Source organism: Procambarus clarkii, chromosome 68, assembly GCF_040958095.1.
Source record: "Procambarus clarkii isolate CNS0578487 chromosome 68, FALCON_Pclarkii_2.0, whole genome shotgun sequence".
Lineage (NCBI taxonomy): Eukaryota > Metazoa > Arthropoda > Malacostraca > Decapoda > Cambaridae > Procambarus > Procambarus clarkii.
The window spans coordinates 7,599,533-7,619,843 of record NC_091217.1 but is presented as its reverse complement, the minus strand read 5'-3'; the positions used below and the strand labels follow the sequence as shown (position 1 = coordinate 7,619,843).

At 46.3% G+C, this 20,311-nt stretch overlaps 1 protein-coding gene across 1 annotated transcript in view; it reads left to right on the top strand.

Annotated features, from left to right (window-relative positions):
- The window catches only part of LOC138355626 (involucrin-like), a 31,000-nt gene extending 11,558 nt beyond the window's left edge, over positions 1-19,442 (top strand). Inside the window, exon 3 of the mRNA XM_069310943.1 lies at positions 18,603-19,442. Coding sequence (XP_069167044.1) covers positions 18,603-19,442 — 840 coding nt within the window. The remainder of the gene's footprint in view (positions 1-18,602) is intronic.
- Positions 19,443-20,311: the final 869 nt, after the last annotated feature.

Sequence of the window (20,311 nt, the reverse complement as noted above, 5' to 3'; positions counted from 1 at the left end):
TGGGTCAAGGAGTCTTGGGCCAGGAGAGGAGAGACTCAAAGGACACTTCAAGGTAGACAGCTTCTTAATTATTTACTTGCAGGAGGAGTGACAAAGGTTCTGGTACTGTTTACGAACCTCAGGTCGACATGATAACAGGGCTTGTATAGCACTTGAAGAGTCACAGTGTTCTTTATGTGGGACTGTCAGTGTTCCCTACGGTAGTGTGGGACTGTCAGTGTTCCCTACGGTAGTGTGGGTCTGTCAGCATACTTCATATTGGAACAAGCGGGAGAATGCTCGGAACATCACTTCGAACTCTGAGGAACACCGGGGTGCGTCCTGTCGGCATTTCTAACTGGAGCCTTCCGATTGTTCTAGTTCGTTCAACGAAGAAAATTTACTCCTTGGTTCCTTCCTTAGATGGAGAAGTGATGACCTTTCCTGCCAACGACGCTCCCGTGGCTCACACCCTGAACTTTCCTTACTGTTAGTGGCCAGATGGTCCTGGTGGGATCCTTCAGGATGACGATTCAAACTCCTACCGGGCAATATCCTCCTGCTTCACGGGTCGTTCTTACTTCCTCTTGGGTAGCCGGATGTCTTAAATTACTCGGCCCTGTCTTAAATATAGTGCTACCCCGGCTAGCACATGACCAAACTACCATGATGCTGCAACGTTCGAACAAGTTTAACACTTTCTAACAATTGTAACAACCAATATAGCACGTAACAACGTTCTAATACGTCAATAAAACGTTTATAACAAGATGTAACAACTTTATTACAAGCTGTAACAAGGGAATCATAGGGACTGTTACGTTGTGTGTGTGATGGCAGTATTGTATCAAGCAACTATTATCAGTGGAAGGCGGCTCTGAAATGACAGATAACTGAATATCACTCTTAGAACCTCTAAATGAACCTAATCTGCTCCTGCCGTAACCTGTCGTATACTAACCTAGCCTGACCTAACCTGTCCTGTCTTAACCTTGCTTTAACTAACGTAACCTTGCCTAACCTGGCGTTGCCTGACCTCCAAGCCGAGCCTAATATAACCTATCCTAATCTAACCCAACTCACAATAACCACCATGAAGTAACATATGGTTGAATATTTTTACGCCGAAGTTATTTTAATAACATTAGAGTCAACATTATTTATCTGATAAATATAATTTATTTTTCTCCTAAGTAGATGGAGGTTGGTACTTCATTTCGTACAAGCAGCTGCCTGTAGAACTTATGTTACGTTATATCTTATGCAGGCCATGCCTTCTGATTGTTTTAAAGTGTTCCCTATAGTGATAAGTGTTCCATGGATAAGTTGCTTATATTTAGTGAGCACTCGATCGCGAGATAGACGGAACGTGAAGGATAAACTGTTAAAATGATTAGATGCGTGTGTTTTGGTCGTCAACCACAGGCAGTTGTTCCATAATTGTGTTTTTCGGGCAATATTTGCGTCGAAATTGGTCTGTTGGTGAGAAGGGAATGTGTGACTGGTGGTGTAGGGTCGTGTGGAGGGGACGACTGTCTGGTAGTCTGGTGTTGTGAGAAGAGAACATCTGTCTGCTGTGTTGCTCTTGAGGGATGGAGCCGTAGAAGAGCGAAGTTCGGGGAAAATACATCTTGTTTTCTTGGTTAAACACACACACACACACACATACACACATACACACACATACACACACACACACACACACACACACACACACACACACACACACACATACACACACACACACACACACGCACACACACACACACACACACACACACACACACACACACACACACACACACACACACACACACACACACACACGCGCACACACACACAGCCCAGTAGGCTCAGGAACCTGTACATTACTTGATTGACAGTTGAGAGGCGGGACCAAAGAGCCAGAGCTCAACCCCCGCAAGCACAACTAAGTACGTACACATACACACACACACACACACGCACACACCAGCCACAGCTCCTCTGAGAAGGCGAGTTTGAATGTACGAAATAAAGACGGCTGCCTAATGTCTACTTCTCATGTCTCTAGCCTTGCCATATATTGTATCTAACAACTCTTAGTCGACAAGGATTACCAGATTAGTGATGAGTAATCCATGACTGATCTCATGTGTGAGTTGTAAATCATTCTAGACGCCCCTTATAACCTGGGTGATGGGCGGCCGTGTCCAGAGCACGCAACGAATGCCCCAGCAACCGGTTTTGCGTGTGTTGTGAGAGAGAGAGTTTGACGAACACCCACACCTGCGTGAGTCCTTCCGTGCTCCCTCGGGGTGGAGGAGTAGCACAAGTCCTTCCCTCACGTCCTTCAAGGAGTTGCGAGGGTTGACTTCCTTCCGTGTCTCAAGGCCTCCCTCCGTCCAGGGAGGGAGAGAGGGAGGCCCTCTCTTCATCCCTCTCTCCCTCCCTCCCTTCTCTCTCTGTGGGGTGGACTGCTTACATGGAGCCACAAATCCAGCCCTCAGGGGGCAGGATTCTCATGAACGCTGATCCAACTTGATTGTCCTGATCCTTACTTCGAGCTCCACCAACAGCCCACCACCACCACCAACAGCCCACCACCACCACCACCAACAGCCCACCACCACCACCACCACCACCAACAGCCCACCACCACCACCACCAACAGCCCACCACCACCACCACCACCACCACCACCACCACCACCACCAACAGCCCACCACCACCACCACCACCAACAGCCCACCACCACCACCACCACCAACAGCCCACCACCACCACCACCACCAACAGCCCACCACCAACAGCCCACCACCACCACCACCACCACCACCAACAGCCCACCACCACCACCACCACCACCAAACAGCCCACCACCACCACCACCACCACCACCACCACCACCACCAACAGCCCACCACCACCACCACCACCAACAGCCCACCACCACCACCACCACCAACAGCCCACCACCACCACCACCACCACCACCAACAGCCCACCACCACCACCACCACCACACGACTCTGCCAGCGGAGAAACACAGAGAAATAAACTAGTAAATCGGCGTTCAGCTCGTACGAAACTCTCCCTAAAGTGAGTCGTATTGTTCAACTGGTCCCAGGAGGCTGTGGCCGGTCGTCCACTTGCGGGTCCCCAGACCGCGGGTCCCCAGACCGCGGGTCCCCAGACCAGTCTCTCGGGGAAAGATCGCTATTTAAGAGACTTTAGTCTCGGGTCAAAGACCTTTTTTAAACTATGAGGACCGGAGGTTTATAATTGGACCATGTGAGGATTCCCCCTTGTAAGATGAAGCGTAGATGGGGCGGGGGGACATGGGGAGAGGGAGGGGGAAGGGGAATTCAAATGGGGACCTTTGACAAGCCGCCAGCTTCCTGGACTCGTCGAAGCCCCTACAGTGATGATGGATTCAGGGAAAATGGAATGGGTTTTAATGGGAATGGGAAGGGTTAATATAAGTAAAGGGAAAGGGGGCGACATAATGGGTTGGAGAGTAAAAGGAAAAGGGTTAATACCCGCCCACCAGGGCCGGGAGTTACCAGGCATTTACGAAACCGGTACATCTTTCGTTACTCATAGCGGCTTTGTTTACATTTACTAAATAGTAAACGTGCTTGTAAACATAACAACCCAAGGTTATTATTGTTATAAACAAGTTCGTAGTGTTTCGGACCTCTTACTTGTGTTAATAAATGTGAACAACAGCCGCCACGATTAAGGAAAGATGTACCTGTTTCACAAGTGTTTGCTTAAATGCTTGTCAAGTCCTGATTGCTATCGTTAATATTTGTAATGATGTATTCTGAAAGAAATCTTAACGAGTGCTTCCCCTCCCCCCCCCCACCCTGAATGAGCCACTCTACACCTGAACGAGTGACCACCTGAATGAATCACTTCCCACCTGAACGAGTGACCACCTGAGTGAGCCACTCTCCACCTGAACGAGTGACCACCTGAATGAATCACTTCCCACCTGAACGAGTGACCACCTAAGCGAGCCACTCTCCACCTGAACGAGTGACCACCTGAATGAGCCACTTCCCACCTGAACGAGTGACCACCTGAATGAGCCACTCCCCACCTGAACGAGTGACCACCTGAGTGAGCCACTCCCCACCTGAACGAGTGACCACCTGAACGAGCCACTCCCCACCTGAGTCACTTAATAAGAGCTACCGACAGTAGCTCCAGGTGCCTAACCCATGATGCTAATTGGTGAAATTGTCAACAACGGCAATTTGGCTCCAGAAAAAGAGGTTAACAACATTTAGGGGTTTTGTTTGGGCATGAGTGACCTCATGTTTCTCATTACCCATTACACGCTTCCAAGGAATGTTTTGATCGTGTGTTTATGTGTGCAAAGATTTCCATCTATTTGCGAACCAAATTCTCTCTCTGTCTCCTCTCACTCTCTCACTCTCTCTCTCTCTCTCTCTCTCTCTCTCTCTCTCTCTCTCTCTCTCTCTCTCTCTCCCGTCCCCACAGCAGCGCCTCTGACCCATCGCTCAAGATATCAACCTCAACTTGAGCGCCAAAGTTTATTGTAGGTGGACCAAGGGACGTGTGAAAGTCTGATGAGATTGGCTTCCTTAAGTGACCTCTAGCCCGTCTTGAGCACCGAGGGAAGAGAGAGAGAGAGAGAGAGAGAGAGAGAGAGAGAGAGAGAGAGAGAGAGAGAGAGAGAGAGAGAGAGAGAGAGAGAGAGAGAGAGAGAGAGAGAGACAGAGAGACAGAGAGGACAGACAGACAGGCGGACAGATTAATACTGCAGGATGCCATTTAGTCTTCACCTCTCCCTAAATAATCTCGTTACATTTCCAGGGATTGAGAGGAAGGTAGGGAAGAGATAAGGGCGGAAGCGAGAGAGAGAGGGAGAGTTAGAAAGAGCAGGAGAGGAGCGAAAGAGAGGCCGTTAAGGAGGCAAGAAGTTATCTTCTTCTTAAGTTAAGAAGAAGAGTCGCTCTGAATGACTCATTAATACCCATCAGATAATCTTTAAGGACTCACGAAGGACCTTAAGATCTCAGATCCCAAGTGACAAGTTTTCTCTTCTTGGATTTCTTTTACCTCATTTTATTGTTCAAATTACTGTCATTGCTTCTTTATCGTGCTCTTCCTCTCTATACTTATATTTAGAAAATGGAGAAAGGGACAGAGGAAGAGAGACAGATTACAACATGATTATATAAATGTTATTTCTAATTGAAACTAATAACAAGCTCATCAAATATATGAGCTCTAGGGTCAGTCTTAAGATGAGCTGATGTAGGATAACAGCTCTTGTTTGCAGTTGCACTGAGAACATCAATGATTATCTTAATAAAGCCTAGTCTTAGTTTAGAGAGAGAGAGAGAGAGAGAGAGAGAGAGAGAGAGAGAGAGAGAGAGAGAGAGAGAGAGAGAGAGAGAGAGAGAGAGAGAGAGAGATGGAAAGAGATAGAAAGATCGTACCTTGTCGTAACTCTGAGCCCGAGGGGACACACACACACACACACACACACACACACACACACACACACACACACACACACACACACACACACACTTACACAAACCCACACACACACACACACACAACACACAACACACACACCCCCACACCCCCACATACACACACAACACTCACACACACACAACACACACACACACACACACACACACACACACACACACACACACACACACACACACACACACACACACACACACAGTCCGGCACTACATCAAAACTCCACAATAAAGGCCCCCTGGATCAAAAGTTTCAGTTGCCGGCCGACACTTCATCGCCATTAACGACGTGCAATGCCTCCAACATCACCCATTCCCCCGCGGTGTTGCGTGCTGTCTACTGCTCGTCCTATGAAGAAATACTACTGTTCAGAAGTTGAACGACTGCACCGAGAGACTCCCACAGCGGCGTACAGCTGCCTGGCGGCTGTACCGCTGTGAGCGGAAAACGCGCAGGCTACCCGCGGTACAGGTGTTCTTCAGCGCAGGTGTTTGTCAGAGGAGGGGTTTCTCAGTGAAGGTGTTCTTCAGGGCAGGTGTTCCTCAGCGCAGGTGCTTCTCAGTGGAGGTGTTTCTCAGTGGAGTTGTTCCTCAGCGGAGGTGTTCTTCAGGGCAGGTGTTCCTCAGCGCAAGCGTTTCTCAGTGCAGGTGCTCCTCAGCGCAGGTGTTTCTCAGCGCAGGTGTTCCTCAGTGGAGGTGTTTCTCAGGGCAGGTGTTCCTCAGTGGAGGTGTTTCTCAGGGCAGGTGTTCCTCAGTGGAGGTGCTCCTCAGGGCACGTGCTCCCCAGCAGTAATTAAGCTTATCGGTTCATAAAAATACAGGTGACTTAATTAGAGGTGCTAATGAGGCTCGAGGTAATTAGTGCAGGTATCCGAAGGTATACACTAATTAAACCACTTTATAATTCTCACCACCGTAATATATATAATTATTCCGCTTGTATAATTAAATCGCCAAGATTAGAAAACACAAACTGGCAATTCCTTTATTATTAAATAATAATAAGGAATTGCCTTATTATTTTTATAGGATTTTTATGTAGGGTTTATATATTTTTGGCAAAGATATGTGTACCTTTCAGCACTAATACATCTGCGATTTTCTTCATTATACAAGTGTTTATATTCAACATTTCTCTGGTTAGGGTGATGTCTTGGGCTTGTCGCGTGAGATCTTTAGGGGGGGGGGGGGGGGGGGCACCGGATTGACGATGACAGGTCAAACGCCTCGTCAGCTTGGTCGACGTCATACCTATGAACTTAGATTGAAGGTTACATCTTTCGTGGGGGCAGGTGGCAGTTCGAATCCTCGAATCCTCGTTTAAACGATTCTTCGCGGCAGGGGATCGTATTCCAGGGACCTGCCCGAAACGCTACGCGTACTAGTGGCTGTACAAGAATGTAACAACTCTTGTATATATCTCAAAAAAAAAAAAGGTGTACATGTATACAACGCTTGACTGCTGTAGAGGGTTCTCCGTCGGCTTCGGGTTGTTTTTGATAAGGAGTTCGGAAGTCTTCTTGGTTTTATAGCATATGATGATGCTTTTTACTCCTTTACGAATTATTTCTTTCATTATTCTTTCTTCTTTTTTATGTTCACTGTGCGTGGTTGATTTGTTATATAATTGTATTAGAGGTGTTGTGGTTCCTGTTCTTGGTTCAGGATTGTACCATCGATCCAGGTGTCGTCTTAGAGTAGTGTTCATTTCTGTGTTGCTACATCCATTGTTCACCAACACCTGAGTTATTCTTTCAAACTCCCTACTCACGTTGTTCCATTCAGAGCAGTGAGTAAGGGTTTGACGAATATGTGGGTAAGGGTTTGACGAATATGTGAGTAAGGGTTTGACGAATATGTGAGTAAGGGTTTGACGAATATGTGAGTAAGGGTTTGACGAATATGTGAGTAAGGGTTTGACGAATATGTGGGTAAGGGTTTGACGAATATGTGAGTAAGGGTTTGACGAATATGTGAGTAAGGGTTTGACGAATATGTGAGTAAGGGTTTGACGAATATGTGAGTAAGGGTTTGACGAATATGTGAGTAAGGGTTTAACGAATATGTGAGTAAGGGTTTGACGAATATGTGAGTAAGGGTTTGACGAATATGTGAGTAAGGGTTTGACGAATATAAACGTTGAGAACCCTGGCTTTCTACCTTTAGGGACACTCCTACCGTTCAGACATAATCCTATGTGGTAGGCTTAGTATACACTATTAAACATAGGATTAATAATATTAATAATAATCTATTAAAATAATATTAATATTAGATTAATAATAATCCTAAAACATAGGATTAAAAATTAATAATAATTTATAACAATACCCTCTCTGGGGTTTTAGAGATTAGTCCTCAAAATATTAATGTCATTTATTTCACTCTAATTATGGCCACATAGTTTGATTACCTTTGCATAATTTCATGAGCAATTAACGGTAGTTAGCAGGCAGAAGTAAGTATTCGGTTGAATCTCTATTTGATCTATTAATTCCCACTTGTTCGGTACTTTGATCATTCAGTGCAACATAAAGTATGGAAGGTTTCACATGATAAAATATAATGAAGCAGCCGGTGGAATGCAAACTTGAATTTAAAATGTTTAAACATGCGTCCATCTAATGGGTAAAGGGAAGTGATGTGTTGAGGTAGTATTTCTTGGTCCTGGCCCTTGAGGGGTGCTCAGAACCTCGCCCTGGGTTATCTTGAGGTTATCTTGAGATGATTTCGGGGCTTTTAGTGTCCCCGCGGCCCGGTCCTCGACCATGCCTCCACCCCCAGGAAGCAGCCCGTGACAGCTAACTAACACCCAGGTACCTATTTACTGCTAGGTAACAGGTGTAAAACAGTGTACACCTACACCTGGTGTAAAACAGAACACACTGACGTGTTCAATCCACCAAGGAGGGAAGGAGGTCTTTGGGCTGGGTGGAGAACCTCTGTGAATACAATTTTTTCTGTTTTTCTAAGTTCTTTCCATAATATGATTTACAGGATACACTGTAAACATAGGAGCGGTGGAGGCGTGTGTCCAGGAGAGTGGTTGAGTGTTTCAGGTCACTCACAGTCGCCTCCGTGCCTCCAGGCTTCCTGGATGACCAAAAGTTTGTCTGGAAGCAATTTCCTGTTGCCTGGTGGCCAGCGTGGCTGCCTGAGGCTTCCCCTGCGACCTCCACACCCCACACACACTCGCACGCTCACACACACTCACACACACACACACACACACACACACACACACACACACACACACACACACACACACACACACACACACACACACACTCGCACGCTCAAACACATACACACACACACACACACACACACACACGCATCGTGCTCAATATATATTTGCCAAACACATTCTTTAGTCAAGAAACCAAACACAGAAACCTTTATAAACATCGTATTTCAACAATCCAACGGTCTTGGATATATATATATATATATATATATATATATATATATATATATATATATATATATATATATATATATATATAATTATTTATATCACTAACATTTTAATTCTGTGTTGCTCCTTTTGTTCAAATTTACGATCTCCATCATTTCCACAACCTCTCATCTCTCACTTCTCACGCTATTTCCAGCTTTCTCTTCTCCACTCTTTTAACTCCCAATATTTATCTAATCTTTTCTTGCTTTCTGCTTTTTTCTATCTCCGTCTCCATCTGAGCATCACCCTCAGTCACTCTGCCTGACCCTTCACCGCCACCATCACCCTTCACCATCTCTACACGGAAGAGTCGCCACATTACCACACATACTTGTAAAAACATCCAATGTTGAGAAACTCTGCAAATACCGGCTCGCTCGGTAAATACCTTGGTTAGTAATAATGTTTTAACACTTCGTGGAGTTTTCAATATCTTTATTACCCTGTCTCTATTTCTGTCTCTCCTCTACCTCCCTATCTCTTGCTTTCGCTCTCTGCAATATATATAAAAAATGATTCCGTACCCAAGTCAATGTTGCCCTCAGGAGCCGTGTACCAGTCCGGCGAGGCAGCCACGTCAAGAGGATGGTCTGGATGTGATGGGTGTGTTTCCGGGTCTTATCTGTGCAGAGGATGGTATTGTGTGTGTTCTCTGGTGTGCTCTCCTTGATGTACTACCCTAGGTGTGCACCCACGGTTGATTGCCAGCTCCTAAGCCAAGGCTTTCGAATATTTTGGTAGTTTAGTGCATATTTACATTAGTAACTATCTTCCGGGTTGCTCACAATCACTGTTTACGTTGATTCGTTATCTGTGTTACCTCGTTACCTGGGGGGGGGGGGGGTTGACGTGTAGGCTGTAATGTAAGATACTTGCTAGAGATGAGTTTTTCCATCTAATGGTAATTTTATTTCTAACGTGAAGATAACGCTACTCTTTGTGGGGATCAGAGATCGATTGGCAGGTCTTCCTTTCGGTCTGTCTGTCTTTTCTCCCAACTGTTTCCCTCTGTCTCACTCAACAATATGCCTCAACTTTCTCTCTCTCTCTCTCTCTCTCTCTCTCTCTCTCTCTCTCTCTCTCTCTCTCTCTCTCTCTCTCTCTCTCTCTCTCTTTCTCTCTCTCTCTTTCTCTCTCTCTCTCTCTCTCTCTCTCTCTCTCTCTCTCTCTCTCTCTCTCTCTCTCTCTCTCTCTCTTTCTCTCTGTCTCTCTCTCTCTCTCTCTCTCTCTCTCTCTCTCTCTCTCTCTTTCTCTCTGTCTCTCTCTCTCTCTCTCTCTCTCTCTTTCTCTCTCTCTCTCTCTCTCTCTCTCTCTCTCTCTCTCTCTCTCTCTCTCTCTCTCTCTCTCTCTCTCTCTCTCTCTCTCTCTCTTTCTCTCTCACTGTTTTATCATTATCATTCAACACCACCAGTTTCTCGAGTCTCCGTAAATTAAATCTCGCACTGGAGAGAAAGTCCTTCGAGAGGAATAACACCTAAAAGCTTTCTTTACTCTGCAAAATAATATTTGATAAGCTCTAAGGATGAGGTTCTTAACATCTGTGACTCGTCTGTGGGGGGGGGAAGCCCCCCTCTGTTTAACAGTTTCATTATTCCTTAATTTGAGTATTTGTCCTTTGCTGCATATGTCAGTTTTCTGTTTTATCTTGTATGACGTCATATTCTTTTTCTTTCCTGTGGGTTTGAGGTCCAGTTTTTTTTTAGTGTCTTCTCGTACCTCTGTCATCTGCCTTTGGTAGGTCTTCCATTTTCTGGTTTAGGAGTTGAATACGGGAGCAAAGAGACTAAAGAATGCTCCAACAGCTTCGTTTAGTATTCACGGTGAGGTCTGGTCCAGCTCTGTGGCTTCCTTCTCTTTACCTTCCTCTTGTTTCCCTTATTTCTTTTCGTGCCTTTGTTTGTGTGAGTCCGTCATCTAGGGGTGTTTGTGTGAGTCCGTCATCTAGGGGTGTTTGTGTGAGTCCGTCATCTAGGGGTGTTTGTGTGAGTCCGTCATCTAGGGGTGTTTGTGTGAGTCCGTCATCTAGGGGTGTTTGTGTGAGTCTTTCATCTAGGGGTGTTTGTGTGAGTCCGTCATCTAGGGGTGTTTTGTGTGAGTCCGTCATCTAGGGGTGTTTTGTGTGAGTCCGTCATCTAGGGGTGTTTGTGTGAGTACGTCATCTAGGGGTGTTTGTGTGAGTCCTTTATCTAGAGGTGTTTGTGTGAGTCCGTCATCTAGGGGTGTTTGTGTGAGTCCGTCATCTAGGAGTGTTTTGTGTGAGTCCGTCATCTAGGGGTGTTTGTGTGAGTCCGTCATCTAGGGGTGTTTTGTGTGAGTCCGTCATCTAGAGGTGTTTTGTATGAGTCCTTTATCTAGAAGTGTTTGTCTGAGTCCTACATCTAGGGGTGTTTGTGTGAGTCCGTCATCTAGGAGTGTTTTGTGTGAGTCCGTCATCTAGGGGTGTTTGTGTGAGTCCGTCATCTAGGGGTGTTTTGTTTGAGTCCGTCATCTAGGGGTGTTTTGTATGAGTCCTTTATCTAGAAGTGTTTGTCTGAGTCCTACATCTAGGGGTGTTTGTGTGAGTCCGTCATCTAGGGGTTTTTGTGTGAGTACTTCATCTAGGGGTGTTTTGTGTGAGTCCGTCATCTAGGGGTGTTTGTGTGAGTCCGTCATCTAGGGGTGTTTGTGTGAGTCCGTCATCTAGGGGTGTTTGTGTGAGTCCTTAATCTAGGGGTGTTTGTGTGAGTCCGTCATCTAGGGGTGTTTGTGTGAGTACTTCATCTAGGGGTGTTTTGTGTGAGTCCTTTATCTAGAGGTGTTTGTGTGAGTCCTTTATCTAGAGGTGTTTGTGTGAGTCCGTGATCTAGGGGTGTTTGTGTGAGTCCTTTATCTAGAGGTGTTTTGTTTGAGTCCGTCATCTAGGGGTGTTTGTGTGAGTCCGTCATCCAGGGGTGTTTGTGTGTGTCCGTCATCTAGGGGTGTTTGTGTGTGTCCGTCATCTAGGGGTGTTTGTGTGAGTCCGTGATCTAGAGGTGTTTGTGTGTGTCCGTGATCTAGAGGTGTTTGTGTGAGTCCTTTATCTAGAGGTGTTTGTGTGTGTCCGTGATCTAGAGGTGTTTGTGTGTGTCCGTGATCTAGAGGTGTTTGTGTGTGTCCGTGATCTAGAGGTGTTTGTGTGTGTCCGTGATCTAGGGGTGTTTGTGTGTGTCCGTGATCTAGAGGTGTTTGTGTGTGTCCGTGATCTAGAGGTGTTTGTGTGTGTCCGTGATCTAGAGGTGTTTGTGTGTGTCCGTGATCTAGGGGTGTTTGTGTGTGTCCGTGATCCAGGGGTGTTTGTGTGTGTCCGTGATCCAGGGGTGTTTGTGTGTGTCCGTGATCTAGGGGTGTTTGTGCGGTTCATCCAAACATAATTAAATTTTTACAAATTATCTAAAACATATCCGACAAAACGTTGAATTAAGTTAATTCTGGAAGAAAAATGTAGAGAAATCGGGAGCAGAGGGGAGATGGTAATAAATTAACCTCAGTTAATAATCAATAAATATCCACTCGGCGAACTGCTTCCAGAGGTCATTAACGAGACTAATTGCACAAATTACAAGTTTTGGATCTCGGATTTTTAATCGCCTCGTTGAGGACTGATTGTAGATCGATCATGATGGAAATTGCAAGCAGTTAAGTATGGATTACTCAAGTAAACATCTTCGCTAAGAACTTACAAAAGTGGAGGTTATCTTTCATATTATTTGTATCCTTCTAGCCAAATACACAAGCAGTAGCTAAAACATGTGACCTCTAAATCTGACCTCTACACACCTGGTCTGGCCTCTACACACCAACCTGGCCTCCATACACCCGGCCTCCACACCTGACCACTAAACCTGCACTCATGTCGTGTTTTGCAGATGTTTTTTTCTTTTTCTTTTAACCTTTTTCCCAATTAAGGTAAGTGAAGAGGAGTAGCCTGAGGCCAGTTTTACCCGGGAGTAAATGGGTTTTCTCCTCTCTGTGTCTCTCTCTCTCGACAGAGAAAAAGACAGTAAGGGAGAAAGAAAGAAATGCACATGATATATGGTTTAAAATATAAGTAGAATCATCCTCTGTCATTTCTGAATTAGGGTCCATAGTTCCAGTGATCGTGGGTCGAGTTCTCTAGAGCGACTGCCCGGGTTCAAAACCCTCGGGGGGGGAGGGGAGAAACAGAGAGAGAGAGAGAGAGAGAGAGAGAGAGAGAGAGAGAGAGAGAGAGAGAGAGAGAGAGAGAGAGAGAGAGAGAGAGAGAGAGAGAGAGAGAGAGAGAGAGAGAGGAAGACAGCCTAGTATATCGGGAGGGAAGGGACGAACACTGAACAAAAGAGGTAGGCAGGGAGATGGAAGAGAGCTACGGGGGAAAGAATAAGTCGTATAAACTGTAAAAGCAGGAAGTATAGGGCGAAGAATGATGGAAGATAATAATAAAAGTGACGAACAAAAACCAAATCCGGGATCACAGATGAAACAAACTTGCTCATACATTGTTCCGTGAACACAACACAGACACCAGACTCAGGAGTCCTGGCGGAGACAGCCATGAAAGCACCATGACAAATTTATGCAGAGCGAAACTCTCTTAATTAGGAAATTCTGGGCATGATTTAAGGCGATGAAGAAGTTGAGCGATATATCTCCAGTGCCCGAAGTGTGATAGGGTTTGATGAAGGGAGGTGGTGGGGGAGTAAGAGAAGGATGGAATTGGGTGAGAGGCTGGGGAAGTGGAAGGGGTGAAGGGTGGAGATGGAGTGAAAGGGAGGAGAGATGGAATAAGGTGAAGGTAGGGGGGACGAGGGGATGTCAGGAGTGCGAAGATATGGGATGATGGAGTCACGTGATGTCGTGTTCATCATGTTCCCTTCACTAGTAACTCTGTAATATAGGTGTGCAACACCCAATATTTACAATATTTATCCCATGGCGTGGTCAGGTAATATTTGGCAGGGTCCAAAGTTGGATATATTTTACATTTTCGTCAAGATGTTGGCAAGAACGTCGGGTCTAACGCCGTCAGAGGTAGAAGATTAATACAGAGAATTAGGAAGGCTGGAGGCAGCCATATTGAGTAGCGAAAATCTGCAATCACGTGATAGGTGGGCGATGAGCCGCTTCCATGCGGAGAGCAGGGAAATAATGTCGTCATTTGCCTGGCCAATAGCGTGCCGCCATTTAATAAAGTGGTCGAGAAAGGGGCGCCGAACACAACATTGTCGTACTGGACGACACAGAATGCGGAAGCCACGGTAGACAGTCCGGCAAAAAATAGCGTTCTTTTCATTCTGCCAGACGTTAGCGATATGGCGCTGCTGCAGAGGACGACGCTTAGAAAGTATATGGGACCGACTAGAGGCGGCTGTGCAGTTTGAACAGCAATTTCTGTTTGAACAGCAACGAGTAGATCTTGCGAAGAACGCCACGAAGTTTGACCAGTTGCATATCAGCTGTGGATAACAGTGGAGGGTTGACCTCTGAAGATATTAGACGTGGCATGGAAGGATGGAAGTATTACATTACCACAGAGTCAATAGACAAGACATTCCGCTCGGAGGATCTCTGCTCATTGGAAAGATTAGATATATTTTGTGACTGACTACAAATAATGGAAATTCCAATACGTCCTCTCATATAATAAATTTAATTTTTTAATGGTCAGCCAATCCCTTTGATATATGACGCAATAGAAAAATTAAAGCACCACAATTTTAACGTTATCGAGCGTATTTTTGTAAACATAATTCGGTACATCTGTATGTGTGTAGCTGCCTTAGACTGTATAAAAGGGAGTACAGAGTGTATAAAAAACAAGCTTCGTGATGTTAAAAATCACCATCATACAGGATAGTCATACAGCGCCATATGTTCATTATAGCCTCCACTGGCAAACTCTGGGAACATTATGAGGATATCATGAAAAACACAAGAGTGAATAAGGCAACGGTGACATTAAAAATCCCCATCTCTCAAGCATATTTTTTTTTATTAACATATTAGGAACATCTGCATTAGTGCAGCTACCCTAGACTATATGAAGTGGAGTACAGTGTGTCAAAAAAGCTAACTAGGTGATGCTAAAAAGCATAGCGAATCCAGAGCAGTGATAAAGTCTACGGCTGTGGGCTGCCACATTTCACTACAATTGACTGAATGGCAATAGTGGAGCTCTAAGGTAATTAGACAACCTGAAACTATAAAATATTTGTAGGTAATAGCAGATGGCAATTAAGGATAAGCTCATTCGGTATCAATTTACAAACAAGCCTGTACCACGTGCACCTATTATCATTGTAGCATAACATCAAATAAATAGTATACTTAAAGAAATAATACATTCGTTAAAAATTAAGATATCTCTTAGGTGAGGATCTAAAAGCTAATGGAAATAGAATTCCATTTTACGTAATACTGACTTAAGAGCATCAGTGCCATTCCTAATGAGCCTAAGCTTAAATAGGCTTGAGTGAAAGATGGAGAATGGTAAATGGGAACGAGAGGGTGCATATGAGAAACAGGAGAAAAGTAGATTAGAGGAAGAGGGTGCATGAGAGATAAGGGGGGAATAAGTGACAGAACGAATGACAGGCAGAGTTGATAAACCTTTGCATCGAAGCCAGGAGAAGAAGGGGAAACAGACAAATAAATAGGAAGGGAGAAAAGGGAAGGGAAGGGAATGAACTGAGAGTGGCAGAAAGATTGAAAGACTTAAAAGTAGGACAGATAATAATAGAAGAACAATGTAAAGAGGAGACTTAGAAGGGAAGTGACGGGTGAGGAGATGCAGAGAGAGAGGTAAAGAAACATTTTTTGTTTGGTAACTCTCTTCTCTTTTTCTCCTCTCTCTCTCTCTCTCTCTCTCTCTCTCTCTCTCTCTCTCTCTCTCTCTCTCTCTCTCTCTCTCTCTCTCTCTCTCTCCACCATATCCTTCCCTATCCCTCTCACCTCTACATCCCTTTCTCCCCTCTCCTTTTCCCTCTCTCTTCTCACAACAGATTTCCCCGGTGAGTGTGTTAACGGAGTTTATTGTGTTGTTATCCTTGATTTTCTGACCATCTCCACCTCCACTTCCCCCCCCCACCCCCACTCCTGCCTCCTTCCTTCCCGCCTCCATTTCCTCCCTTCCTTTACTCTCCGCCTTACTTGCTCTCGATTTTCATTCTTCATTCTATTTGTCAACCTTTTCGTCCCCTCTCCTTCCTTTAATTAAGTCTCCTTTATTTTTTCTCCCTCTCTTCTCACATTCGTTTCTTTTCTTCTTTCCGCCCTTGTTGTTTCCTCCCCCTTGTCAATTCCTTTTATCTCCCCCTTTCCCTCCCTCTACTTCCTTCATTCACTCTGTCTTGTTACTACCTTCTTTGATTCTACACAACGCTGTTCTCCCTCCCTATCTACTATTTATCCACCGGTTTCTTCCATTTCTTCCATTCTCTTTCCCCTTTAGTTTTTCCTACTTCATTCCTGACTTCGCCACTCTTACCTACCCATCCTTTTTCCTTCCTTTGCTTACCTTTCATTTTCTCCGTCGTGACCTACTTCTCCCGTTTCTAATCTTTACGTCGTTTGATGTACAGATTCCCAATTTTATTAGGATGTCAAATCTAAATTTGAAACTGTATATGGAGGCTAATCCACTCTCCCCTAAAGCTGTGTACCGAGTCTGCCTCCATTACTTGAGACCCCAACAGGTCCTACTCGATGGTCTGGTCCCAAAATTGCACAGTAGAATAACAACATACTGGAGCGAAGGATACGGAAGAAAATGCAGAATAGCGCCAGTGAGGCGTATAAGTGGCATAGGCACAGTCAGAGAGCACTGTGCATCAGAAGTCCACGGCTGTTCAACTCACTCCCAGCAAGCATTAGACAGTGTCAGAACAAAGATGGAAGACTTCAAGAAACACTTAAGATACGTTCTTGTAAGAAGTGCCGGACTAACCAGGTTGTAGTAGATATGTGGGCCTGCGGACCGCTCCAAGCAACAGCCTGTTGGACCAAGTTATCACAAGTCAAGCTTGGTCCCAGGCCGGGCTTGGGGAGTAGAAGAACTCCCAAAACGCTCTTCAGGTGTACTGGAGAGAGCTAGTCTAGATAGCTCTCTGCAGAACTGATCAACATAACATTGGTAAAGAATGGTCCGCATCTGGTGCCTGCTCGGAAGTTCTGATATTTCACTAGGTAGCAGTCAGAAAAATAGGAGTTTTGAAAAACTGTTCCAACACTAACAAAACCAATTTCTCCTTGTTCGTGTACCACCAGTTCCAAATCTATTCTTGTTTGCACTGTGTATTCCCCTGATAATTTTATATATGGTAATCATGTCTCTCCTGACTCTGACTTCAACTGACGCGAGGTTTAATTCCTCGTGGCTTACCTTGTAAATCATACGTGATGACGCATCTCTCAGCTTCATCTTGCGTTTCACGAGATGAGGACTCAATGATGGTGCAACATATTCTATAATTTGTTTGACATAATTGTCAGACAAAGCCTTGAATGATTCTAAATTTAAATTCCTAAAGGCAGTTAATATATTGGCCAACCTGCCATATTCGGCTCATGATATCTGTTCTATACGAACTTCAAAATGCTGATTCACTACGACATAAACGTCCAGATCTTTTTCTCTGCCTGATTCTAGAATGGTTTCCTTGTGCCCGGCAAGCTGTTCCCAATTTTATTACTTTGCACTTGTTTGACGTAAATTATAGAAACTACCTGTTGGTCCAGTCCTTTAAATTGTCCAAGTTAGCCTGAGATTTCTTGCAATATTCCAGCATATTTATACTGATAGCGTTTGTGTCATCCGCAAATATTGAGAGAAAGGAGTCCATCCCATCTTGAAGAAATTTAACATATACCACGAATAAAATCGACCTTAGCATTAACTCCTGTAAGACTCTCACTGTGACCCTTTGTCCTCTGTTCCTTAGTTACTCCTTTATCCGCTAAAACACCTTCCACACCTGCCTCTCCAACTTGTACTCTTGTCTCGTGTGAGGTAATGTGTCGAAGACTTTCTGACAGTTCACAAAAATGCAGGCTACCCACCCTTTGCTGTCTTATCCATTTACTGTTATTCATCATATAAATGTCTCTGGTTATCTTCAGATGATTTCGGGGCTTTAGTGTCCCCGCGGTCCGGTCCTCGACCAGGCCTCCACCCCCAGGAAGCAGCCCGTGACAGCTGACTAACACCCAGATACCTATTTTACTGCTAGGTAACAGGGGGCATAGGGTGAAAGAAACTCTGCCCATTGTTTCTCTCCGGCGCCCGGGATCGAACCCGGGACCACAGGATCACAAGTCCAGCGTGCTGTCCGCTCGGCCGACCGGCTCCCAAACGACTGGTTTGTGAGGAAAAATATTCCCGTCCCTGAACCTTTGCTGGCTGTGCAATATGAAGTCTCTTCTCCGCCATCTTGGATGGCATGCAAGTACTGGCCTTTAGTTTAATGCCTCCTGCCAGTCTCCCCTTTCCTTTATTGGAATTTCATACCCCGTCTTTCAACGTTCCGGTAGCTTTGATCTAGTGATGTCTGGGGCGAGGGAAGAAGGAAAGTCAATCTGTTTGTAAAAGACAGCGACATAAAAATAGTTTTTTTGCGTTGTCTTTGTTCGATCTGAAGACCCATTGGTGGTTCCTCAAGCTTGGCCGAGAGCTCGGCGAGGCCGTCCAGTCATTAGACGGAGTTTTGTCAGCTGGTTTGGCTATCCTGGCGCACTTATTCCTGGGAGGGTGTGTTGGGGCCCACGGTGGGACGTTGGTGTCCGTCGAGCAGCACCAGACGCTGGCGACCGTCGAGCAGCTCCAGACGCTGGCGACCGTCGAGCAGCACCAGACGCTGGCGACCGTCGAGCAGCAACAGACGCCGGCGACCGTCGAGCAGCTCCAGACGCTGGCGACCGTCGAGCAGCACCAGACGCTGGCGACCGTCGAGCAGCAACAGACGCCGGCGACCGTCGAGCAGCACCAGACGCTGGCGACCGTCGAGCAGCACAAGACGCTGGCGACCGTCGAGCAGCACCAGACGCTGGCGACCGTCGAGCAGCTCCAGACGCTGGCGACCGTCGAGCAGCTCCAGACGCTGGCGACCGTCGAGCAGCACCAGACGCTGGCGACCGTCGAGCAGCTCCAGACGCTGGCGACCGTCGAGCAGCACCTGACGCTGGCGACCGTCGAGCAGCACCAGACGCTGGCGACCGTCGAGCAGCACCAGACGCTGGGAACCGTCGAGCAGCACCAGACGCCGGCGACCGTCGAGCAGCACCAGACGCTGGCGACCGTCGAGCAGCACCAGACGCTGGCGACCGTCGAGCAGCACCAGACGCTGGCGACCGTCGAGCAGCACCAGACGCTGGCGACCGTCGAGCAGCACCAGACGCTGGCGACCGTCGAGCAGCACCAGACGCTGGCGACCGTCGAGCAGCACCAGACGCTGGCGACCGTCGAGCAGCACCAGACGCTGGCGACCGTCGAGCAGCCCTAGACGCTGATATTTCCTGTCTTGTGTTGACCATAATTTCTCCGGCGTCTGGCTAAGACACTAGAGGAAGGTGTCTTGCCTCGCCACTCTTCCCCTTAATGAACTTTTCCAAGTGATGGATTGTTCCATTAACTTTGCTGGGCCATAAACTGGAGGTGGTGTGAGGGGGAAGTAATGGAACCTTGAGCCTTAGACAACCTTGCTTCTCTAGGGTTCTAGCGTGCGTGCGTGCGTGTGTGTGTGGAGGGTAAGGGGCAAGGAATAGAGAGCTTCTTTTAATCATGCACGCATGAAATCATGCAAGCTGCATCACATCTCTCCAAGGTCAACACAGCACCATCACTAAGATCTCCATCATTATCTTCTTAGCATCTCCACCTCCCGCAGCCTCCAAATTATCTCCCAGTACCGCTATACCCATCGAGTCAGTCTCCAGCTAGTCTGTAATAGCCAGAAATATCGCTCCTGGAACATATTACAGGTAAAGTCAGGCATAAACTATCAGGAAGCTGCCCTTGCGCCCTCTCCTCCCCCCACTAACTCCTTAAGCTTTCCCAGGCATAAATAATGATTTGGACTCCAGGGGGGAAGCGAAACAGCTCCAGCCTATGATAGCGAAGGTTCTCGGGAGAAAAATGACTGTTTTTATAGCCTGGAATCGGAAATACAAGATGTGTGTTATTTACGATAGGCGCGTGCAGCGGTCTAGGTGCTGAGGGGGGGGGGGGAGTGGGGTGTGGTGGGGTTGGGGGAGGAGTGGGGTGTGGTAGGGGGAGGAGTGGGGTGTGTGGTGGGGGAATAGTGGGGTGTGGTGGGGGGAGGAGTGGGGTGTATGGTGGGGGAGGGAGTAGTGGGGTGTGGTGGGGGAGGAG